Here is a 26,842-nt window from a genome sequence, read left to right on the forward strand (position 1 = left end):
TCCGGCTCGAAAACCGTTCGACTCACCTCGGAATGGTTGCTGAGTTCTCTCCGCGCGGCACAGCCCCCTCCCCAACGTCCCAGTACGACGGGCTGAGATGGGGAGGAGGGGAAAGCGGGAGGGGGAGGGGTGTCTTCCGCGTGGGGCGCGCGTCCGGAAGGGACTGGGGAGGGGTTGAGGTCCGCTCAGGAAGAGGAGAAGGGGGAGGGGAGGCCCCTATCTCCCAGTCTCCCCCTGAAAACCTCCCTTGTCTCAATCACATCAGACTGACTGTCTTTGTCTGGCTGACAACCGCCATATTGATATCAACAGCCCTGCTCCCACCTGCTGCCACCAGGCGGCCCTGGGAGTTGTAGTTCCTGCGTCCCCCGAGTGAAAGGGCGGGACTCGGCGTCCAGAGTCCCAAGGGAACTACAGCTCCCGGCAAGTCTCGCGCCCATCCACTTTCCCACAGGGAGGAGGGGGAAAGGGGCGCCAGAGCCGTGAGAACTACACATCCCAGAATACCACAGGTCCCAGGCCCAGACTGGGGACATGATATCATACTGGGGTGGAGAGGGAGGATAAATTGGCGGCGGAGATGAATTTGAGCGGACAGAAGGAGGCATTTAGAGTGGAGAGGGAGGAAAAGGAAAGATAACTACAGTTCCCATGATGCACGGAGGGTTGACTACATTTTCCGTGATGCCCCGGGAAGGGGGCGTAGAGAAGAAAGACTGCATGTCCCGCAATGCTCTCCGCGAGCGAGTGGCGGAGCTTGAACCGGAAGACAGTTTCTGGGTTTGAGGAGTCGATTGACTGGTGTTGAACAACCAAAAGTCCAGTATGAAACTGGTGAGTCTCCGCTCCTAGGTCAGAGGGCAATGGTTATACCGTATCCTTTTTGGACGCCGTCGTTTCCACCTTGGGAAGGGAACCGTCGCGAAAAAGGGCTGGCAATTGGGGAACTGGAAAGTGGGGTGGATTAAGGAAAGCTGCTGTTTGTTATTGAAGGGGTTAAAAATCACACCTCCCTACCCTCTCCAGTCCCCCAACCCTCACACGCAACTTCCAAGAGATCTTATACATCCCTGGTGGGTCCCCTTGTTAGATGAGAGGTTGACTGTAACATTTCTTCACCGACGAACTAAGGTTGGGCTTTATGAACTAGGTTTGACTTGTTTCTCAGCTGCCACGTGAGTGTCATAATAGGTTAACTTATTTCCATGCAGTGGCACTTTATTAGCGTTCCTCCTTACCGTTGTTGAGAAGGCTTTGGTTACTTATGAGCAAAAAGTAGAAAATATTGAGCAGAGTGTAATTATTAAATTTTCCATTATAGACTCCTAATTGCACTTGAAATTCAGAGAAGGTCGAGGTTAGGGTGTGCGCTTGGAGGATTTCAGTCTTAAATGCCGGATGGGATTATGGATGGGCTGAGAAGAGTTAAGACGTTACAGTCGGAAGCGCCCTTCTAGTTGCTAGCGGGGGTACCATCTGATTTATGAATTGCTTAATAAAACCAATTAGATCTTAAAATTTAAAAAAAAAAAAAAAAAGACATTACAGCCCAGGGCTGTAGGGACTTTATGAGCCAAGGTTAGATGGAATATGCCAGTATACCTGGAGTCTTTGCTTCACAAAACTCAAACACCTGGCTTGGTGTATATATAGGTAAGTTTCTCAGACCTTGCTTTATTTTGAGCTCTTTTACTGTCATTGTGCACACAGACCTAAGTAGTTTATTCCAGCTGTGTGGAATTAGTAATAGCATAATCAGGAGAATAGAAAATCATGTGAGATATGCTGTTCCTTTTAAAATCATGTTCCTGCAGCCAAATATTGTCAAGTTTTACTTTCTGTAATTTTAATACAAAAACAAAAGATTTTCATTTTCCATTTCTATAAATGGAAAAAGTACACACATCCCTTTCATTCTTCCTTTGGTAATTACCATGCTACAGGTATATATACTTAGCAAAGTGTCAGCTGTTTTCTGAGAATTCAAAGTATTAAAAGTAGATTCAACTACAAACTGTCTCCATTTGAAGCTATTAATGTAAGGAGGGTGCTGATCAGTAAACCTTGAGAATATCAATTTGCTTCTGAGTCAGTGTGCTAAACACTTAAGAATGCAGAATTAGAAGCATGGCCCTAAAGAAGCATGTGATCTAATGAAGATAGAATAGTAAGCCAAAGATATAATTCGTTGCATTCGTGGTGAAACAGTCATGTTCAGTGTTTGGGGAATTGAGAGGATGATTGGGGAGGGGGCACTCAGACAGCTTCCTGGAAAGATGACTCTTGAACTGACGAAGATGAGTAGACTAGGGCCTTCCATGAATAGGATTCAGCTGAGGAGCAAAAGAGCTTGTGCCTAAATGGTAGACGCATAGACCATATGTCTTCAATAAAGGATAAATCACATTTGGTGTGTTTAATGAGAAGGCATGCAAATATGAAACAGTTTTCCCATAAAACTCATTTGCTGAGGTTGTCAGAGAGCCATGGTTTACATTTACTTTGGGCTGCTCATAATATCCTTTTGCTTAATTTATTTAGAGATGTGGAAACATGGAAAAAAGTAGAAACTTATTTTTTTCCCTTTAACCAAAAGATGCCTCAGAGGTAAGAGAAAGTGTCCCATCTGTAGTCCCTCCCTCTCATTTCAATCCATGTATTACGTGTTTAAACTCATTTGATAATAAATGATCTATAACGCAGAATTACAGCAAAGTAGTTTTCAAAATCATTGATGCTCAGAAAATGACTTTTTTTTCTATGACATGCCTCTCATAGAGTTGGAATAAATCCTCCCATGGTGTAAAATTTTTAACTATGTGAACTGCTTCAAGAATACATAGCAAGCTATGTTTACATTTATCTCATAAAACACAGAAATACATTTTATTGAGCACATTTTTGTTTTTGAGATTATGACTTGCCAATATACCCTTCCTACATAGTCTGAGTGCATCTTGTTGATTCTGCTTCTGTTCTTCAACGGGTCTGTTTCCAGTTCCACTAACACTGCCTTCGCGCTCTTTTCACTTGACACTTGGAATTCAGTAAGACCTTCTACCTGGCCTCCCTGCATTCCATCTTAACCCTCTCCAATTCAGTCTCTGCTTTGCATCCCAGAAGTTGTTTTAAATTGCAGAGTTCCATAAATCCCTCTATAGCTTCCTTTGCATAAAGTCTTATAATTCTTCACTTGATTTACTTGATCCTGTAGAATATGGCCCCGCCTACCTCTCCAGGCTCATGTTTAGCCATCATCTCCCTTGCTGTCCTAGTTCCAGTTTTACTGCACATCTTCCAGTTCCTTGAACTCTCCCTGTTCTCTTTTGCCTCTGGGACTTTAAGTATGTTCCATTGCCTACAACACTTTTCTACCTGCCTAAATTTATATATTTCTGTTCTCTGTTTAAATAGCACTTCTTCAAAGTTTCCTTGAATTAGGTACCTGTGTGCTTCCACAGCACATTTCCTTTTGCAACATTTATAATTATTGGATTTATTTTTGTCCTCCCTCTTGTAGACTCTGTGTTCCCAGGGCCAGATAGGGCGACGCTGCTAAATAGTTGAATAAATAATCTCTGAAGGATTATCAAGGTCGGTGAATATCATTGAGAAAAGATTAAGGAGTAAAGTTATAACATTACAGTAGCCATAATCATTGGAATAAAAAAGAATAATTGCTACCCTTATGGAGCAATTACTGTGTGCCAGGCACTGTGCCAGTTACTTGCTTGTTAGTATTCTGTTTAATCCTTTGATCTAGGTGATAGTATTCTCATTTTACAGATAAGAATCTGAGCCTCAGGAAGGCGAAGTGGCTCAAAGTTACGCAAATGAAAACAGTGGGAGAGCCGAGATCTGAACCCAAGCTTCTTTCCTCAAGAGCCTATTGCTTAATGAGGGTAAGGTCTCCAGTACCTTGTGCAGTTCCTGGCACTTGCCAGAGTGCATACAGAGAAAAAGTTTATTCAAGGCTATTTTTTAAATTAGCTTTGAATGAAAGTTTGGTTAAATTTAGATCTTAAAAAAGATTAGTGATAAAAAAAAAAAGTCTGGAAACTTTCTTGATAATATAAAGGGCTCCCTATTGGATCATACCATTTGAGGGCTCAAGTTTTTATACTACACAATTTATAAATGGTAATATGATACCATTTATGATTCTCTAACTACACATCATTCTCTTGGTAGATTTTTACACACCCAAGGGAAGACAGTGGGTATCATTATAATATAATCTTTAGATATCTCCTTCCTAGAGAGATAGCAACTGAAAAGATTTTAATGACTGTCTATTATGCAATATTCAGGCAGCTTTATTTAACTAAAGAAAATTCATTGGTACCTTCAATGAAGCAGAATCATTTTCAAAAGAACATGAAAATTAGAAATGTAGCCTCTAAATTAGCATGTTTTAGAGCATGTTCTGTTTTAGTACAGTTTGAGCCTAATTGGATACACCCTGATGGCCAATTCAGCTAAGGATAGGAACTAGAATTCACAGAGGTCCTTAACAAAAGACCGTGTAACACAAAAATACTGAATACATTGACAGAAATTGGGTTTGAAACATCATGGCCAGGAATTTAGTCATTCAAATAGATGAAGATCAAAGTGAATAAAATAGTAAGCAGTTCAAGAATGTAGCATGTTATACTTGCTATAGATAGTTCCAAAGATGGAGAGAATCTTCTGGATTATTCGTTCCACAAAGATGCAGCCACAGTATACCCTTGGCATTTAAACTTTTAATACTTTCCATTTTATCTATTATATTTGACCCCAAAGATCGAAGACAGGGAATTATTTGAAATTTTGCTGAGGCATAAATTTGAATGTGACTTTAAGATTAATGATAACCCTTAGTGAATGAACCCAATTGCCTCGGAATCCATGGCTTGCTGCAGTTACTGTTGCCCTCTTGTTAAAGGTCTGAAAGAAAGGTCATTAAATGCTTGTTATGCCATACTTTTTGAATTTGATGGAGGAAATTATATGCTGTAATTGTTTTTACAAATTTAAAAACTCAAGAAGGCTATGAGATGTGTATTTTTCAGTCGTCTATTCTACTTTGTACAATATGCTGTCTCATTACTACTGGCTTTGAAGGGAAGGCTCAAACTTTTAACTCACTATTTCTCCTATGAAAACACATGGAAGAAAGAAATGGATTAATGACCTATTCCTAGTAGAAGACAAGTAAAACACCAACTGTAATTGTAGATCGTGAAGATCTTTGCTTGAACAGGTCAAATCCCCAAGGTCAATTTAACAAATCATTGGAAAGGGGTGTGGTTAATACTCACCTTGGATCTGAAAGTGATGGGTTCTTTCTCCAATTTACGGAATTGCAGAATCCTTTTGGCTTCTTAGAATTTGGATCAAGAACAGAAAATCTCTTGCTATAAATTACACACTAACAATTTTATGGGTGCTTAATTCACTTATTGCAGTACAGTTGTTAAAATGTCAACCTGATTTCACTATCTTTTCTGTTTCATTTTGCTGGTTGATTAGAGTGCCCTCGTGTGTCTTTATGATGTAATATCATGTCAAGCTTTCAGAAAGGTCATGTTTTATCTCCACCTCAGTATGACAGGTGTTTTTTCCCCCTTTCAAATGATTTCCTTAAATTCTGAAAAGCTGTGTGTGACATAGGCCAAGTCATATACCTTGTTCAGTAGTGTTCTGACATAAAAATGGGTAATTTACTCTTGGGCATTTCAAAGCCCTAATTGTTGCTCTGAAGATTACATCTTTTATATTTATCAAGGCAAATATATATATATACCGATGATAGATTCTTTTGGTAATGGTTGTTGAAGAAAAAAGTGTGTATGTATGTATCTGACTTACGATACAAGCATGACAGCATCACTGAAGACTACAGAAGTACATTTGTGACTGGTTTGCCCCGAGTATTCAAATCCCTCTGCCACTTGCTCTGATAATCAGCAAAGAATATTTGACAGACAAGAGCTAAGATTGCATGCAGCATGGCCATGATAAAGCCCAGCATTCTTGGCTTGCTGGATACCAACAGAGGTCCAGGCATAAACTGCCCGTAAGGTCTCTGTCATCCATTTATTCAGTCAACAAGTCTTCCTGAACACAGGCCTCTGTGCTAGGCATTGCTCAAGGTACTTGATACATTACAGAGAACAAAATACATTTACTCTCTGCCTTTATGGAATGTAAAGTCTGGTGGGCTTACAATGCAATTCAAACATTATTACAGTGAACTTCCTAATGTAGGGTTATTGTTGGGCACTGGCTCAAGTGTTTTTTAATGCATCTGTAAAAAAAATGTAATTATATCCAAGAATACATCTTCTTAAAATTTTAACAGGACAAACTAGACTGCTAGTTTACCATCGTTCCGATTATGTATGAGAACCCATTTCCCCACCTTGCCAACAATGCCATGTTTCTTTACTCTTAGTATGTGTCTTAGAAATGTAACTTTCTTCTTTCATAAGTCATCACACCCACTTGTCTCTTAGACTTCAGCCATATTTAGTGGAACGCCCTTGTGGTGATACGTGAATATGGGGAAATGTACCAAAAAGGGGAACATATTTCTTCAGATAAAAAAGTGGTGTCATAAGAATCTTTAAAAGGACTTTAAAAAGAATCTGTGGTGTTGCTTTGAAAATGCTGGTGCATGAGTGTAGTAATTAAAGATGACGGTATCATAGGATCAAGCAAATTAGAGAGGCAGTTGGGCCGAGTGTGTAAAATAGCAGAGGAGGTCTCTTATGCCCCCTAGAAAAGGGACAACCAGTAAGATGAAGCTAGGAATTGACTTATCAGGAAGGCTAAGGAAGAGGTAGATGCCAGAATTTGCAGAGACTGTGAGGAAAAGGTAAAATATAAACAGAATCGGAATAGGAAAGACTGTAGGAGAAAAGAATCAGCTTGAAAACCTCCAAGGTGCTTAGTGATCAAGACTAAGAACTGTGTGGTGGGAACCTTACTGTGAGAAAAACAGGAAATTTAAACTGTCCCTTATTGACCATGTATCTGAACGAAGTGCCTTAAAGGTCTAAAACATTTAAATTTATTAAAAGCACAATTGGATGAACATAAGCTTTCTCAAGGATAATCAGATGATATCCAAGAAAGCAATTCTTTTTAGGAAATGTAAAACTAACACCCTTTCTACCCTTAAAGTACAGTTTATTTTCGATCACTCATGTTTATGAGGCGATGGAGGGAGGTGACTATAAAATATCTTGCATTAATAAATAATCTGTTCCTCAGATTTATGGCCTAAGCAGTTCTTTTTTCCTAAATACAATACTTTCTACATTTTTCTATTCCAGTAAACTAGAGGAAGATGTAATTGGATGTTCTAATTTAATAACTCTTCCCATTTTTTAGCATGTGGAAATACGGGTAAACAAGCAGTAGTGTTAATGTAAAGGATATTATAATCATCTTTTTTTTACATTTTAAACAACTTTATTGAGCTATAATTTACATATCAAAAATTCATGCATTTAAAGGGTACAATGCAATAATTTTTAGTAAATTTACAGAGTTGTGCAACAATTACCACAATCCGGTTTTAGAATATTTCCATCTCTCCAAAAAGATCCCTTGTGCCCATTAGCAGTCAATCCTCACTCTTACCTCCAGGCCCAGGCAACCACTAATCTACTTTCTGTCTTGTAGATTTGCCTTTTCTGGTCATTTCGCATAAATTGACTCATGCACTATGTGGTCTTTGGTGTCTGACTTCTTTCACTTAGCATAACGTTTTGAGGTCCATCCATGTTGTAGCATGTGCTGCTCAATAATATTCCACAATATAAATATGCCACATTTTGTTTATCCACGTACCAGTTGATAGACATTTGGATTGTTTGAACTTCGGGGCTATCATTGTGTGTACATAAGTTTTTATTTCTAATACTTCCATGTTTTCGTTTCTTTTTCTTACATGATTGCACTGGCCAGACCCTCCAGTACAATATTGAATAAAGTGGAGCAAGCAAATATCCTTGTTCATCTTTTCCCCTTTCCCAATCTTAGGGCAGAAACATTCATTTTTCCACTATTGAGGGTGATGTGAACTGTAGGTTTTTTATAGATGCCCTTTATCAAGTTAAGGATGTTCCCTTCTGTCCTTAGTTTGTTGAGCATTTTTATCATGAATGAATCTTGGATTTTATCAAATGTTTTTCCTTTGGATATCAAGATGATCATGTGGTTATTGTCCTTTATGTTAATATGGTGTATTACCTTAATTGAATTTTGAATGTTAAGTCAATCTTTCATTCTAAGGGCAATTCCCACTTGGTCATGATGTTTAATCCTTAATATATTTTGCTGGATTTGGTCTGCTAATATTTTGTTGAGGATTTTTGCATATATATTCATGAGAGATACTGGTCTGTAGTTTTCTCGTGATATCTTTGTCTGGCTTTGGTATCAGTAATATTGTTCTCACAGAATGAGTTGGGAAATGTTCCCTCCTCCTCTATATTCTGGAAGAGTGTGTGAAGAATTGTTATTATTTCTTCTTTAAATCTTTGGTAGAATTCATCAACGAAGCCATCTGAGCCTTAGCTTTTCTTTAAGGGAAGATTTTTAATTGACTTATTCAATTTCTTTAATTGCTAATCCACAAATAGAAAATTCAGATTTTCTATTTGTGGATTACATTTTTTAAAAATTGCAGTAAAATATACAAAACATAAAATGTACTATTTTAACCATTTTTATTTTTATTAAAAATACCTTATTCCATTTTATTTTTTATTAAAATATTGAAGTGACATTGGTTAATAAAATCAAATAAATTTCAGGTGTACAATTCAACAATACGTTAAGTATATATTGCTTTGTGTGTTTGCCACCCAAAGTTAAATTTCCTTCCGTCAACAAAGATTTGACCCCCTTTACTCCTATCTACCTCCCGCCTCCTCCCTTCCCTCTGGTAACTACTAATCCGCTGTCGGTGTCCTTGAGTCTCTGTCATGTTTGTTGCTTTCCTTTTTATATCCCACATGTGAGTGAAATCATATAGTTCTCAACCTTTTCTGTCTGACTTATTTCGCATAGCATAATAATCTCAATATCCATCCATGTTGCAAATGGCAGTATTTCATCTTTTCTTATGGCTGAGTAATATTCCACTGTATATGTACTACATCTTCTTTGTCCAATCATCTATCATAGGATACTTTGGTTGCTTCCATGTTAAACTCAGGGACCTTGGATTTAGAGGGGATATTATGAATTTGACCTCAAAGGTAAGGGAAGTAAAAGCAAAAATAAATGAATAGGACTATATCAAACTAAAAAGCTTCTGCACAGCAAAAGAAACCATCAACAAGGCAAAGAAGCAACCATCCAAATGGGAGAATATGTTTGCAAACAGCATTTCTGATAAGGGCCTAATATCCAAAACATTAAGAATGGATACAACTCAACAATAAAAAATTCAATTAAAAAATGAGCAAAGGACCTGAACAGGCACTTCTGAGAAGACATATGAATGGCAAACAGACATGTGAAAAGGTGCTCAACTTCACTAGCTATTAGAGAAGTACAAATCAAAACCACAATGAGATACCACCTCACACGTGTTAGAATGGCTGTCATCAACAGGACAACTATTTTAACCATTTTTAAATGTACAGTTCAATGGCATTAAGTACATTCACGTTGTGCAGCTGTCACCACCATTCATCTCCAGACATCACTTTGCGTAATACTTTCAAGGTTCATCCGTGTTGTAGCACATCTCAGAATTTCTTTTTAAGGCTGAATATTATTCTGTTGTATGTAAGACATTTTATTTACTCGTTCATCTGTTGATGGACACTTGGGTTGTTTCTACCTTTTGGCTATTGTGAATAAAGCTGTTGTGAACATGGGCGTACAAATATCGACATCTCTGCCTTCAATTTTTTTAGCTATACAGTCATCCCCCCATGTCCATGGTTTTGCTTTCTGTGGTTTCAGTACCTATAGCCAGCCATGGTCCGAAAATATTAAATGTAAAATTCCAGAAATAAAAAATTGCGTACTATTCTGAGTAGAGGAATGAAATCTTGCACTGTGCTGCTCCATCCCACCCAGGACATGAATCATTCTTTTGTCCAGTGTCTCCACTGAACAGCTATATGCTATATGCACTTCCCTCCCGATAGTCACTTAGTAGCCATCTTGGTTATCAGATGAACTATCAAGGTATTGCAGTGCTTGTGTTCAAGTAACCCTTATTTTACTTAATAATACCACATTCATGTAATTTTCATTACCATATATTGTTATAATTGTTCTAGTTCATTAGTTATTGTCGTTAATCTCTTACTGTGCTTAATTTATAAATTAAACTTTGTCATAGGTATGTATGTATAGGAAAAAACGTAGTATTTATAGTTCAGACATCCACAGGATTGGGGTCTTGGAATGTATCTGCTTCCCCTCCCCCAGATAACGGGACTATTGTATACCCAGAAATAGAATTCCTAGATCACATAGTAATTCTCAGTTTAATTTTTCAAAGAATGAACATACTGTTTTCCACAGCATCTGCACCTGCACCAGTTTATATTCCCACCAGTCATGCACAAGGGTTTTGGTTTCTCCACATTTCCTCTCGTCAGACTTGTCATTTTCTGTTTGTTTGTTTTCATAATAACCATTCTAATAAAAAGCAGTATCTCACTGTGGTTTTGACTTACATTTCCCTAATGATTAGTGATATTGAGCTTCTTTTAGTATTTTTTTAGATAGTTAATACATGTACATTGTTTAATTTTTAAAAAAGCGAACTGTACAACAGGTTTTTAAAAAAAATGAAAAGATCCTTCCCTACCTTTGCCTTCCTCCCTAGAGAAATCTCGGTTATCAGTTTCTTATGTGTCCTTCAGAGATATTCTGTGGACTTTTACACATTTGTGTAATTTTCATTTCTTTTTTTATGTTTTGTATAAGTGGTGAGATATTACCCACATGGTTTTGCATGTTCCTTTTTTTAATTTAGAAGTGCATCTTATAAACTATTTCATATCAGTATTCATATCAATAACTACTCACTGAAAAGTAAAGAAAAAGGTGTCATTATACTTTTTATTTTTCTCTCATGTATCAGATGTGGGCATGTTTTCATACGTTTATAAAAGCATCTATTTCTATATCTCAACTCTCTTCTATCCTACTTGATCTGTTAATATTACAGTAGTAAACTATTTTACCTTAGGTAGCTTTAGAGTATATTTTAATTTCTCATAGTATTTGTTCCCATTTATTGCTCTTCACTTCAGAATTTTCCAGACTGCTCTCATTTATTTTTCATATAAAATTTAGAATTTTTAGTTCTCAGTAAAGTCCTTTTCAAGTTTTTATTGGAATCAAGTTAAATTTACAAAATGTAAGGAGAAAATTGACTTATTTCAACATATCATTGTGTCTATCTGAGCACAAGAAATGTCTTCCTTTAAACTTTTAATAAACCTATCTTTATCTTTTTGGTTGGTACTGTAATTGGAATCTTTTCCTACATAGATTACATATAAGAAGAGTTTCTTTTTTAAATTCTTTGTGCAGCACCTTGTTGAGTTTTCTTATTTTAATTTTTAGTAGTTTTCCAGTTAATTCTCTTGGGTTTTCAGGTATATGACTTTGCAGATAATTTTTTTAAACATGGTTTTGTCTCCCTGCCCCGCCCCCCAAAAAGTGATTACATTGGCTTATATTTTCAGAATAGTTTGGAATAGGAGTAGTGGTGGTAGGCATCTCTGTTCTATTTTTGACATGAGTAGACATGCTGCTTGAACTCAGCATGTCACTGTTATACTGACTTTTGGCTTGAAATATTTTTAAATTTTAATTTACATACTGTAGCTGCTTTCTTGGTACAGAATTTTCTAGTCACTAATAAGTGAGATTCTTTCACATAGGCCAACAGTTATTTTCTAAAGGGAAGATCTATTTCTGTTGTATTGTTTATTCTAGGCAGTTAATTATATCTTGCAAACTTCTTCCAGACTTTTGAGAAAACAATGGTTTTTATAACTTAAAGTCTTAGGTGGTGCGCAACAGACTCATAGAAGTAAAAGACTTCTATGACCTTAAAAGAAAATTGCAAGGCTTCCTTGGAAAACAGAACAGCCAGAAATAGTTTCCCTCTCTGTACTTAGGAGAGGGGCCGGATAAAGGCGAGAAATGTAAACAAATCAGTCTGTTAAAATAAACATAATTACCACACCAAAAAAATCTCTATAGAAACAAAAATGAGTTCAGAACCCTAGGCAGTAGCTTATTTATTTTAAGCTATATTTGATTCAAGCTATGTAGATCCAATAGGAAGAAACTGTTGATGAACTGACTGTGTGATAGTTAAAACTAACAGGAGAAAGAATAACAAAAATCCGTCGTTTGGCTATTCCATCTAACAAATGTTATTAAATGCCTATTTTGTACCAAACCTCCTCAGTGCTGTGGGACGTATAAAAAGATAAATAACATAGATCCTACCTATCAGTAACTCACTATTTTACAAGCCATGGACACAGTGTACTCTGTGTACTATTTATGTATGCGACTGAGTGTGTGTAGTTTTAGTGATAGACCGTGATAAAGGTAATAGTGGGATATGTAAGATCAGGATTATGAAAGAGGAATTCCAACCAGAGACTCAAAATTTCCTAGAGAAGTAAAATTTGATCTAGCCTTGAAAAGTACCTTGACTGACAAATATGTCAGAGGAGGAGCATTGTATAATTGCAGGAAGAAAGAAAAGTTCAAAAAGATTTGGATTATGTTGAATGTTCTTAACAGACACACACACAAACCAACAAACAATAATAATAAAGGGAGAGGAAACTTAGAGAGGTGATGGATATGTTTATGGCCTTGATGGTGGTGATGGTTTCATGGGCGTAAACTTATTCCCAAACTCATTGAGTTTGTTATGTACATTAAATACATACCAATACATTTTTACGTGTCAATCATACCTCAAAAAAGTGGTTTAAAAAAAGATTTGGAATGTGATGTTCGGTTTCCCCCAATAATATGCATATATACACTTTATTTTTGCTTTATAGTTCTCTGTAGCAGTGTGCAGAGAAACAGGCACATTTCTGTTCTCTCACATCCTCCTAATTTATTACTTCAGATTATCAACATTTTCATTGAATATGTACAATTAACATATGAAAGATTTGTATGTGTGATTGGAGCACTAGATCACTGCAGTTGGGACCAGGGACGGACTTGCTGATTGCATTAGGGATGGAAGTTAGAAAGGTAGATTGAAGCCACAGTGGTGGACTTACTGATTTGGACAGTAACAGCGAGTTTAGGAGTTGAAGAATTTTAAAACCCCTAGAACCTTTAAATTCATCCTTTTGGAAATCTAGGACAAAAGAGTTAGGAGAACTATATTCTCCACACTTAAGAAGAATTTCAGAATGTGAAATAGAAAAGTTTGATTCATTGCAGTTACAGAAAATATTTCTGAAAAGTGAAATATAATCAAAAGAAGCATCAGTGAGTTTAGCAAATGCAGCAAACAAATGCAAAGTCAGAACTACTTATTTAGGACAAGATTTTTCTAAGCATTTTATGAGAACCTCATAAGCAGTAACAGAATTCACAAACACATCAGAAGTGAAAGGGATCCAGAGAGTCAGTGGGACCAGCTGATGGGCACCATATCAGAAGAGCGACCAGATAGGAAAAAGAGAACAGATGATGTATTATTGAATTGTACACTTAAAAACTATATAATTTTATTAACCAATGTCACCTCAATGAATTTAATTTTAAAATATATTTATGTCATATACATAGCTCTGTTAACTTTTTTTTTTTTTTTAAACCATTTTTAAAGTTCTGGTGTCAGGCAGCCAACAGTGTCTATTCCCAAACCAGCCCCTACCTGTTTTCCCTCCCTCACTCTTACCATCAACATTCCCACCCTTTCTGTCAACATTCCCACCCTTTCTAAGCTTCTGTTGTGAGGGGCTGTGGGGGTGCTCTTTATGACCACTTTCTGCTTCTTTATTCATTTTCATGGAAAGCCAAGTCAGAGGACAGTTTAAGCAAGAGGAAGCAACCATTAAGTGTCAGTTACCTAACTGTGTGTGATAGCTAGCTACTCTCCAACCAGAGGTGAGTCTCTGTGTTCACCATGCATGCTACAGATTTTATGCTCGAGTGGAAAATTATCCCTCTATTTTATCCAGCTGTGTAGTCAGTTTGACAGTGAGTGTGATTGGCACTTTTAACAGCTCTCCTGAAAGATAGAATCAAGGTACAAAGTGGAAGAAAGTGAAAGACTACCAAGTAAAATTCAAATGTATTTATAGAAGTCTCTGCGTGTGGGAAGGCTTGGCACAAAATTCTTAACAGGGGTAATAGTTCCCCGCTAATTAGGCAGATTTGGCTCAGTGGAAGGGCTTTAACTTAGAATGGTGTGGTATGAGGCAGGGAGTCTTAAAAGAATGTGCTCCCCCCTTTGCCTTGCTCACTAAATCTTATACACCCTTTTAGGGCAGGGAGTGTCTCCTCCCCTAATGAGCTGCACTTGTTGATGGTGAATGTGTATGCTCGGGTGCATTGGTGCAGAGAAAAGTGCGCAAGCCCTGGAAGAGCTACGTTTCTCATTTTTAAAAGAGGTGTTTTGGCTAGATGACCTTAGAATTCCCTGCAGCTTATAAATCGTGTAATTTCTCATACTTTCAGTAAGTCAGCTGAAAAAGAACACTGTAGCACAGACACATCTTGATGACAGGTTATATAAAAGACCAAGGAGTTCTGGTTGACACAATAAAATAATAGAATGATGAGAAACAACATTTTTGAGTTAAAAGAGAGCTTAGAAATAATCTAGTTAAGTCTTCTCATTTGTCAGATGAAGAAATTTGAGGCCCAAAGAATTTAGGCATTCATTTGGACTAGTACTAACTTAGAGGCAATATTAGAACTAGTGCTTTTTGTCTAGGTGAAATGAGATATTGGGCATCATGGTGCACTGCACAACAATAAAATCTGACTCCAGTTTATTTACTAAAAATAATTGCCAACTTTGGGAAATAGTTTAATAGTTTGTTATAAACTTAAATATATATAACCTAGTAGTCCCACTCATAAATATTTGCCCAAGGGATATAAATGTATGTGAATGTTTGTAGCAGCTTTATTCATAATCATCAAAAACTGGAAACAACCCTAATACCCATCGACTTGTGAATGGCTAAGTAAATTGTGGTCCATCTATACAATGGAATACTCCTTAGCAATAAAAATGAATGATACCCACAGCAACAAGGGTGGATCTTAAAAGCATTATGTTAATAGTGAGCAGATTTCCAATTGCTCTGCATCCTTATCAGCACTTGTCAGTCTTTAATTCTGACCCTTCTAGTAGGAATGTGGTAGTTACTTATCGTGGTTTTAATTTGTATTTTTCTAAGGACTAATGTTTAGTTAGCATCTTTTCACTTCCCATCTATATGTCTTCTTCAGTGTGTATTCAAATATTTTGCCCATTATTATGGCATCGTTTGTGCTCAAGTTGTAAAAATTCTTTTTATTTTCTGTATTTGAGTTCTTTATCAAATATGTTTTTGCAAATAGTTTCTCCCAGGCTGTGGTTAGTTTCATTTTCAGTGTCTTTTGAAGAACAGAAGTTTAAATTTTGATATCCAGTTATGGTTCTTGCTTTTTGTGTCTAATCTAAGAAATCTTTGCCTAACCCAAGGCACACAGATTTTCCCATTTTTCTACAGTTTGCCCTGTCCAATTCAGTATCCACCAGCTACATGTGGCTGTTAACACTCACAGTGTTACCAGCGTGGCCAAGAAACTGAATTTTAAATTACATTCCATTTTAATTTAACTTAAAAAGCTGGTACTTGATTCAATTATTGAAAATTTTTAATACATTCGTAAGAACTTGGGTATAAGGATCTACTTTTTCAACCGTAGATTTTATGAAGCCTAAATGCATATCAAATATTTCAGATGAAAATTTAGTATCCGAATTAAAATATGCTGTAAGTGTAAAGTTCAATCATTTTGAAGCTTTAGTACAAAAAAGTGATATAAAATATTAATATTTTATATTGATTATGTGTTGAAATAATAATTTAGATATATTGGGTTAAATGAAGTATATTGCTAAAATTAATTTCACCTGTTCCTTTTACTTTTTTAACTTAGCTACTAGAAAATGTAAAATTATGTGTGTAGCATATGTTATATTTCTATTGGACAGTGCTTTTCTAGAAGTTTTATTGTTTTAGCTCTTATTTTTAGTTTTATGATCCATTTGAGTTCAAAGCCCCTTTAACTCTAATATTTTATGATTTTTATGTAAGCTAAGAATCGGATGTGCATAAGCTAGACTATGGGGAAAAAACTAAATTAAAAAAATGAAAGCTTGTGGATTTTATTGCTAGTATACAGCTTCTCAGGGATATGAAAATGACTGTGTCCGTAGTCTGAATTGACTAATATAATACTCTCCCTTATTGGTCTATTCCAAGCTGTCTGCCTTAGAAGTAACATAGCAGGGATTACATAGTGATATAATAGGGAAACAACATTAAGTGAGAAGTTAGAAAAGATGTATAAGAAAAACTATAGTTACTTTTATTTCTAAGATTCTTAGATTTTTTTTTCTATCCAGCTATCTTATCCATAATAAATCTGTTGCTCTTTGCATAATACATTCTCATTGTTTTTCTTATTCCTAATATATTAGTGGAATGATTTAAGAGAAAGCATTTAGAACTTGTGCTGGTTTGAGTGCGAATTCAGTCTATTATTAACTATGTGATCTTGGGCATTGACAATCAAGTCGGTATTAATAATATTCAGTTGTTAGGAAGGAACTAATTAAATACTGGATAAAAAGTATTTGTCAGTAATTCTTATTAATAGTGAAGGTAATTCATACAATGAAATTTCCAATTCCTATTCCTCTGTAACCCAGGGTCTACTTTTATTTTTAGAATTCATTTTCAAGTGTTAGCATTGATGTGTATTTTTATGAATATGTATATTTTACAAGTATAGCTATCGTATTAATATGACATTTCTGGTAATTAGATAATTATCAATATCATTTGAAAATTTTATCATAAAATTATGAAGACTTGCTGACTCTTATTAGAAAAGTGTTTTGCCATACTTTATAAAATTATAAAGACTTGCCAAATCTTGTTAGAAAAGTGTTTCGCCATACTTTATAAGACTAGAAGACATCAAGATGTTCATTAAAGTTATCAACATAATCTCAATAATTTTAAAAATCTGGAAGTTACCTTGTTTCTTTCCCTCGCCCCCAGGCCATATCTTTTTGGATCATCCTTCTCATGAGGTAGCATTCTCACTTTATCCCATTGCCACGTCAGTAGTTTTAAGTCTTGTTCAGTTTGCATCGGGACAAGTGTAATATCAAAATGAAAATTATGGGCCATTATCACTACTGAGCAAGTTCTTTGAGAACTAGCAAGTATAACTAACAAATGCTATACTAATAGTAAAATATTTATTCAATATGATCTCTTAGATTTCATTTTTGTACCGTGAGACTTTTGTCATAAGGAAAATAGCACTACAGATTTTCACAGTAGCAGGAAAGGTGTATTACATAATTCTGGCATCTGCAGGGATGTCTGGCAACAACATAGAACAAACAGTCTCGCATTCATGATGAACGTTAGATGTTAATGGTTTACCCTTTTTGGGAGGAGAGGAGAGGTCAAATCCCCTTCCCTCTCTTTAGAGACATAAGTTATATCTAAAGCTAAAATCAACAACCTTTGCTTTTCCTCCCTTTCCAAGGGTTACTACTTTCCTCAAGTCGATGCATATCATACCCCTGTATGCTTTCATTAGTTTAGTATATGTTAAGATTGCTATACAGTCAGCATTATTAGGTAGTGCCAAATTATTCTCCAAAGTGATTGTACCTGTTTATACTCCATTTTTACTGCATTTTCTCCAACATTTAGTATCATTGCTCTGTTTAATTTTAGCCAATCTAAGATTTACTCATTACTGTCCTATTTTACATATTTCTGATTCTAGAGATATTGAGCATCTTTTTATATCTTTATTTATTGACCTCTATTTTGTCCTCATTTCTATTCCTCAAGAAATTTTTTCCAAATGGGTTGCAAACTTTCCCAGCACCTTGTATTGGTAATGCTACTTTTATCACATGTCAGACTCTTCGGTAGGTATGTGCCTCTTTTCTGAACTATTTACTCCTATTTCATTAGTCCATTAGCTATTCCAGTGTAACATCCTACTGTTAGAATTTATTTGACCCAAACTGATGATATATGCTGGGGAGCAAGATCTCAAATACTTCCCTGTACAATTAAGTTCTAAAAAAAAGTAGATTAGTAAAAACTACTGGTTTTTTTTGCAACAGTTTATTTTCCTGTCCAGTTAACATTACCTTTAAGTAGAGTTTTATAATTTTTTGGTAAAGATTTTACACTTCCATTTCTATTTTTACTTTTATTCTATGATATCTATATTTTTGCCATATAAATGGTATTTTAATTCTTATTACTTTTACTAATTTATTGCTGGCATATAAGAACTCAGTTAATTTTAGTACATTGATTTTTGTATCCAGCACCCTGATGAACTCTTATTAAAATTGTAATAGTTTTAGAATGTCTTCTAATTGTATCATGTTTTTAGAATGTCTTCTAATTATATCATCTGGGAACAATGACAGTTTTATCTCTTTCTAATCATTTCATCTTTTACTTTTCTTGTCTTATTGCGTTATATAGCATTTCCAGTACAGTGTTGAATTTAAGCAGTCATAGTGAGTATCCTTGTTTTGTTCTTAGCTGAACCAATTCTCATCCTTCATCATTAACTGTGATGTAGGATTTGGTGAGAAACCCTTAAAGAAAATGCCTTTCTTTTGCCTTGGATCAGTGTTGAGTGTTTTCAAACACATTTTCTGAATCTACTGAAGTTTATTTTCCCCTATATTCATTTCTGTATGAATTATACCAATAGATTTTCTAATATACCAGGAAGCAAAACCATTACACAAGTCAGTTTGCTAAAAGTTTTTTATTTTATTTTTTTTAATGTTGTATTTGAATCAGAAACAACCAAAGTCACTTCTTTATGCCACTTCTTTACTTTTCCCACAGGGGGAAAAGTAAACTAAACCTTCTTCTCTGTTCATAGATCTCCACAGTGGCATATGAGTTGGTTTATTAGAGAAAGTGGAAAAAGAGGGAAAAAATTGGTGAAGTCATTTACAACTTATTAATACTATTGCCTATGAAAACCAGTTCCTTTTTGATGCTGTGCAGTTCTCCCAAACAAGATTAAAGAGCTTTGGGCATTAACTCAACCCAGGGTTATTGGTTATATTATAGATATTTAAAGGCAGTTTCAGCAATAAAACTCCAGTAAGAGAATCAATCCTATCACTTTTTTGTTTTTTTGAGTGGAAGGGAAAACCCAACAAAAGAAAATTACTGCTTATGATTGATTGCAGACCAATTTAATAATTTAATCTGCTTGGGGCCTTTGCCTTACATTAGCCAGTTAATTTTCATTGTTCACAACTAGACTATATATTCAGTCTACATTCTTTATCAACTCCAAGTGGCCTTTTAGAGCACATCATCTCTGTAAGGTTTGTGGGGGTTTTTTATGGGGGAGGCGTGTTTTTGGTCTCTGACAGTTTCTTTCTCCCTGTGTAGCAGTATTTGGTGTGGTTCATTGTACACTCTCTGGATCTCACTATCCTGGGTTCAAATCCTGGCATTCCCTTACAGCTTTGGTATCATGTGCAGTTTCATAATTTCTGTGCCTCATTTTCTTGATCTGTAAGATGAGAAAATAATTACTACCTCAGAGTATTCTTAGGATTAACGGAGTTAATTGTGAAGTTCCTGCAGAGTACCTGACACTTAATAAACACCATATCAGAATAACGATGTATAATATAATTACTTTAAACAAGACTAGGGAAAAGGAAAACATAATATTTTAGCCCATGGTTATTTTTGCAAAAGACAGACTTCTTCCTCAAAGCCAATTTACTAAAATTCAGTTTGCCGTGTGACCTAATTTCCAAATTTACCAAATTACTAATTTCCCGGATTCTTGTGTGTGTGTTTTGTTTTTGTTTTTAACGAAGTTTACAGTAGTTCATATTGCTTTTGAAGATTTCTGTGAGGTTAAATTGGCTGGTTGTCATATTTATCTTCATAGCAGCTTTTTCAAATATTAGATTTGCTGAAAGCTGAGGTTATAATGTGAGTCTTCATAGTAATAGATTTAGCATTCAGAAAAGCATATTTCAGAATCAATAACCAGAAACCCCCAAGTGCTGTGTACCTCAATGAAAGGAGTACTAGAAAAATATAAATATCATTCACTTGCTCATGAAGGCAGTAAAGATTTTCTCTGCAAGGAGTTTGGGCCAGTGTATTGAGAGTGTTGAAAGTCTGATTTGTATGCTCCCCTCTATAGTTTGGATATTCAAACTGAGAAATCAACATAAAAATTGATTTCAAGATGGTGATATTTCTTGGGGATCTGCCCTATCCAGTAGGATTCCCACAGATACAGCCCCACCAGAGATGGGCTCACCATTCAATATTGTAATACAACAGTAATTAAATCTACCATGAGTTAGAATCAGCAGACATAACCAGACTCAAGAACTTCAGACACTTGTACAATCTGATGGAGATCCTAAAATTAATATTTTAAAGTGACTAAAGTGTTATGTGAAGATACCAAACTAATGAAAAGAACAAGATGCTATTTAAAAAGAGAACTTCTAGAAATGAAAACAGTCATTGAAAAGAAAATATTAGTAGGTGAGTTAAGTAGCACATTTGACACCACTAAAGGAAGAATTGGCAAACTGAAGAACGTATCCAGAATGCACTATACAGAGCTAAAAAACAAAGTATGAAAGGATAATATAGTTACAAAGACAGAGTAAAATGAAACATTACAACATACCTTTAGTATGTATTCCACTAATTGAAACTTTAGAATGGGAGAGAGACGATATGCAAAATGATAATGACTGACAGTTTTTTTCACAGTTGTGAAAGGCGAGTTATATGTTGGAAGCATAAACTCTAAAAAAAGGAAGTAAGGAAGAAAGAAAAAGTCAGTCATACCTATGCACATCTTAATGAAAGATCAGAACACTAATAACAATGAGAAGATTTTAGCAGCAGCAGCCTATGACGGGACACCAGTTAGACTGGCAGCACATTTCTCATTAGCAGTAATGGATGCCAGAAGATAGAGAAATAATATCTTTAGTGTTCTGAGGTGATTTGCAACCCTATAATTCCATCACCATCACTGTTGAGGAGTAAAGTCAAAATTAAGAAGTCCCAGAGCGATAATATCTAAGAGGTTCCCTTTTTGAATACCATCACTGAAGGTGGTATACTAAAGGAAGTGTTTCAAGAAGAGGGAAGTTAAACGCAAGGGAAGAAATGAGATACAAGAAGGATTAATGAGCAAAGAAATTAGTTAAAATGTTGGTAAATAATCATTAACTATAAAAAATAGTGTAAAATAATTCATTGACTGTAATACTGTTAAGAGACATCTTTCTTTTATTTACGTCGCACTGAGGAGGAAAAAAAAACCACAGAATTAAACCATGACATTGTACTTTAATAATGGTACTGATCAGTACTTTAATCTGTTACACCAACTTCTCTTTTCTTTTAAATTTCTTTTATCTAGTCCAAGGAATTTGGGAATTGCCTTCCTGTGCATTTATTTGAATGTGATAGGGAATCCTTTTACATATCTTGGCTATAGAACATAGCAAAAGCATTAACTTATGGATAGCTTTCATAGTGTTAAAAAAATCAACAATACCTAATAACTAAAACCCAAGAAATCAAGAAATAACAGTATAACCATGTTATTGAGAAATACAGAGGTAGCTGTAAGAAAAGCCAAAAGACTCAAATGTAGTTGCATCTCAAATTGGGGTTATGAGGTTTATTATAGCTTGCAAAACTTTCATTTTTAACTCTGTATATGTATATAATTTTATTTTTTAAAACACATGAGACAATGATTCACCAAAGGAAAAATTTGTATACCTATATTATTTAGAAGTAAACCTAGAAATAGGTTTTAGGACAAAAAAAGTATTACATAATGATATAAAAGTATCTATTCACTAGTAATAATCCTGACTCTTATATACCTAGCAATGTAACCTCAAAATAAATGAAGCAAAATCTGACAGAATTACAAAGAGAAATAGACAAGTTTTTCTAAGACTCAAGCAAGTAAGGATATAGGAGATTTAAATAAGATAGTAAACTCTGTATACAACAATTAGATTATATATTTTCAATTTCCATAGACATTAGACCATTTGTAGAATGTCAATTGTCTGTAGTGTACAGGGTCACAAAACAAGTTTCAATAAATATCCAAAAATTATTGTACAAATTCTATTCTCTGACTACAATAAAATTAGAATCAATAACCAAAAGATAACCATTACTACCTATATATTTGGATTTTAAACTAAACATGCAGCACGTTCACACTTCTAAGTAGTTTGTGCTTCATAGAAGAATTCACAATGGAAATTACATAATACTTAGAAGTGAGTAAATTGGAAACAATATAAACCTGTAAAGTGCATCCAGAGCATCACTTACAGATCTGTAGCCTAAATGTATATTTTAATCAGCCTCACATTCAGCTGCGGAGATTTAAAATATATGCCAGATCAAACAATAAAACTTAGAGCAGAAATTAAATAAAAATTGAAAAGTAAAGATATACATTTATGATAATTGAATAGTTTGTTTTAAACTTAATAAAACATTTTAATCTGTAAAGGAAGAAAAAAATAAAGTTAATTTAAAAAAAGCAGTGCATTGCTTCTGGCTCAGAGAAATGTCTGCATTCACTCAATATAGCTCCACTTACATCCTGGGAAAATTAGTTTCGTATAATTGAAGTCTAGTCACTCTAACTTATTTGAAAATATTACAAGGCGTAAACTTTATAGCATTGGGGATAAAAATGGAAAACAAAAACAAAGATCAGTGGACAAAATAGAGAATTCAGAAATATATTCAAACTATCACAGGACTTGGAGGTATTATAAACCAAGAATACAGGTGAATGGAATCACTTTTAATGAATCTTGCTAGGAAATTTAGGAAAATGAACTTGTGTTTTTGTTCCAGTTGTGGATAAGAGATCAAGTTAGGACTATTTATGAAAACAATATTTTCAGAGATTAGATAAGTTGGTCAACATAATAGCTATTCTGCAGAAGGATGTCAATGTCAAAAGGAAGGCAGCAAAGAGAAAGGCAGAATATGGATAGTTGTTCAGCCTGAGTAGAAGTTCATTATACTAATTTTGCTTACTTGTATGTTTGAAATTTTCCATAATAAAGGTTTGTTGATGAAAGTAACAGAATGAGAAGGATATACTAAGTATAACTGATAAAATTATCCACAAAATGTAAACAGTGCATATATATGTTAAACATGTAAGTTGTGAAACCAGATTTCATTCATTCAGTGGAAAAAAGAGATCAACAGGCACGCAAGGAAATATAGTTAGTAAATCACACAAAACCTGCAGCTTTCTTATTAAGTAGAAATAAAATTAACTTGAAAGCATTGCTATATGCTTGATACGCTAGAAAAAAAATAAAAACTGTAAAACCTTATGTTGGCTAGAATATTCACTTTGTACTCAGCAGGGACTGCATCTTCCTGGAGAGCAGACTAGCAATGGATAGTATTTGTAGAATTGTTCATTTGCTTTACTTAGTCTTGTGGGATATACAAATGTCTAAGGCATTAGTGAATACTACTGTAGAATAGAATTGCTTCTCTGAAATGCATACTCTGTGTCAGGTGCTCTACCCATTCATTTCTTTCTCACAATTTTTGGAGGGTAGTGGCTTCTTTTACTGCATCTTACCAATGAGGATACTGAGTCTTTGCACAATTAAGTAACTTTCCCAAAATCACACATGAATTTTGAGCACTATCAGGAGTTGAGCCCAGATGGTCTTCAGACCCTCTGCTTTAAATCATTTTTCTAAACTGCCTCTCAAAATTAAAGCCATTTATTAAGTAGTTGACTTTTCTGTTTAGGGCTATTTAGTTGCTTCTAGATAGCTACTGCTAACATTACAGCTGCATTTTGATGTAGATTCTAGATAGTTTTGACCATAATACTGATGAGAATAAGCAGGGAAACATCTGATATATTACTGATGACATTGTAAATAGGAACAGCCTTTTTTGGAAAACATTTTGGCAGCATATTTTAAGAGTCATAAAATGCTCATATTTTTTGACCTAGTTAATGCCATTTCTGGGAATCCTCTAAAGAAATAGTCCAATATGGAAAAAACCTTAAGCCCTGAAGTGATCACCACAGCCATGTTTGTAATGGAGCGACTGGAAACAACCCTAAGTGTAACAGTAAGGGCATGATTAAAAAGCGATAGTATATGTACTTAGGCAGCTAATAAAAATGAAGCATGATGCAACATTGACAAAGAAAAGTTGTCACATATTTTTAAAGCAGCATGCAGAGCAGTGTATGCGCTAAAGTTACAGCTTTTACAAATATGACAAAAGACAGAGATTAGAAAGATGATTGTGGGTAATATATTTCTTTCTGCTATTTTTCAAGCTTTTTGTAATAGAGGTTTCTAATTTTAAAATTAAAATCACATGATTAGTTAATGCTTTCATGTATTAGTCTCAGAACCCTTACTCAGAACCCTGCTTGGTGACTGTAGGCAGCATATTAGAAAAGTGCAAACAGCATCTCTGGAGACAAACTTCAGGAACCTTGTAGCTGCCTGAGTTACTGGTTGTGTGATGTGGGCCAGTCACTCTGTCTCAGGAGACTCAGTGGATCCAATGGGAGTGTGCACTTTGGGAAACATGAGCAGGATCTTTGGAGTCGGGACCTTGCTGTGTGTCTTTGGCTCTTACAGACGAGCAGTTCAATTGTTTAAAGCTCAATTTACTCATCCATAAAAATGGGGCTCGTGAGATCAAGGTCTGGCAGTCCTTTAGTAGATGCTCTGAAAATCTTCCTTCCATTCAGATATGGATCCCTTATAAAATGTTCCTCATCTTTCTTTATCCTGGTATAACAGGAGCAAATACAATCTGTCTTTGCCTCAAATTGTTTGAGCAGCACCTTTGCATGTCGATCTTCTGTCCTTTGCTATAACTCGTAATCCATAATTTAGAGTTTAAAATGAAGATAAAGATTTTGTCATTCAGTATGACTGACTAGATTTTCAATTTGATTTTAATCACATTTTTTTCCCAATACAGTGTAGTACATGCTTATTGTCAAACGTTTGGAAAAAAATAGAAAGCTGAAAGAAGAACATTACACCACATTCTTTCCACCTAGAGATAACCATTATATACATTTCATTTTATTTCTTTTTAGGTTTTTCTGAATATCTGATTTTTTAAAAAAGAGAAATATAGGAAAGCTCCTATTAGAACGTTTGTTATGTTTGGGGCAAGTTTAACATGATGCTTTGTGTTCATTTGGAGACAGTTTGTCTTTAACAAATAATTCTTAGGCATAAAGACCAAGCTAGCAATGGGGAGCCAGATGGTGGGTGGATGGAGGTAAGGATGGATATCTCTGCCTTAATTAGTAGGGAAATTTTTTCTGTAATTCTGATTCCTATCAAAGAATGAACTTACGAAAAGTACAATTACCCAAATTATGTATCCTGGACTTTTTTTTAGGACAATTAGAATTTTAAATAATTTATCATTTTCATTAGAAGTAGCTTTGTACCCTTTCCAACCACAAGTTGTGAATTTTGACTTAGAAACTATAATCATCATACATAAACTTGGAATAAAGAAGCTTGCAAAATACCTATAATTTTTTGGCTCTTGGACTTACCATTTTTGGAACATACAGTTTTAAAACATCATCAGCCCCTATAATATCCTCTTGAGGAAAATAGGGAATTTATCCTATGACAGAACCAACAGAGCAAGAAATACCTGGAATGACTTAGCTTGAACTACTGTGGCTATGTGGGGCCAAGCATTGATGTCACATTACCTTGACTTATACTGGACTTGAACTTAAGTCAGAAAGAATGTGCTTATCAAAGGATTAAGAACATTGGTCCCTACATTTTCTGGGCTTTGCTATTCAAGGGAGGCTTCTATGGAATGACTTTAAAAGGGGAGAAAGGTCTGTTCCCCTCCCTTTTCTTTCATTTATTTTCTTCAGAGCAGCAATCAAATTAAGAAAGGTGACACACAGTATATCCCAGATAAATAATTTTCAGTGTGACATATCCGTCATCCCCTCTACACTGAGGAGAGGACATGAGAAATGTTTGAGGTCAGTGTATTGTCTTGCTTCATCATTTACCTTTGAAACTCCACGGTGACTTGTGCCCCTTTGACTTCTGAGGTCTGCTATCACAGACAAGAGACTCTTGATTGGTTGGTAGTAGGTGTCCCTCACTCCTGCTTAGTATCTGCACATCAGGGAAGTCACTTGTCCTTTTGCATCATTTTTCTGACAAGGCTGAGCCATCACCCCATAGTGATACTTGTTTGTTACCCCTTCCCTACCATTTCCTCTTTGAGGAAAATCACTTGGCTTATTTACAGGAGGAGAAAACCAAACCTGTAGCATAGTTTGAGGATCCAGCTTAGAATTGAGTTGACTTCCACAGCTTTAGGCAGTGTACTTAAGTGCAGGAAGATAGTGGGAATTTGGAAGTGTCATGTGAGAGTGGAGCAGGTAACTGTAGCCCAGAAACCTTCTATTTAAA

General features: G+C 35.3%; 2 protein-coding genes across 17 annotated transcripts in view; one reads left to right on the forward strand and one right to left on the reverse strand.

The window, feature by feature from the left end:
* HMBOX1 (homeobox containing 1) overlaps positions 1–331 on the reverse strand; it is a 151,567-nt gene extending 151,236 nt beyond the window's left edge. For 12 of the 13 annotated variants that reach the window (XR_001516364.2, XM_006906235.3, XM_025042514.1 and 9 more), the window contains exon 1: positions 27–330. The gene's annotated coding sequence lies outside the window, so the exon portion shown is untranslated. Of the gene's footprint in view, positions 1–26 lie in introns of all 13 variants that reach the window. The other variant, XM_025042511.1, reaches the window with a different exon arrangement.
* Positions 332–521: 190 nt separating this feature from the next.
* INTS9 (integrator complex subunit 9) overlaps positions 522–26,842 on the forward strand; it is an 82,222-nt gene continuing 55,901 nt past the window's right edge. The window contains exons 1-3 of one of the 4 annotated variants that reach the window (XM_015585125.2): positions 523–874; positions 1,510–1,653; positions 3,787–3,902. In XM_015585125.2, coding sequence (XP_015440611.2) covers positions 1,584–1,653; positions 3,787–3,902 — 186 coding nt within the window. In that variant the 5' untranslated portion in view covers positions 523–874; positions 1,510–1,583. Of the gene's footprint in view, positions 875–1,509; positions 1,654–3,786; positions 3,903–26,842 lie in introns of those variants that run through there. The other 3 variants (XM_015585124.2, XM_006906238.3, XM_025042525.1) reach the window with 3 other exon arrangements.

This window comes from Pteropus alecto, unplaced genomic scaffold, assembly GCF_000325575.1.
Source record: "Pteropus alecto unplaced genomic scaffold, ASM32557v1 scaffold50, whole genome shotgun sequence".
NCBI classification, from domain to species: domain Eukaryota; kingdom Metazoa; phylum Chordata; class Mammalia; order Chiroptera; family Pteropodidae; genus Pteropus; species Pteropus alecto.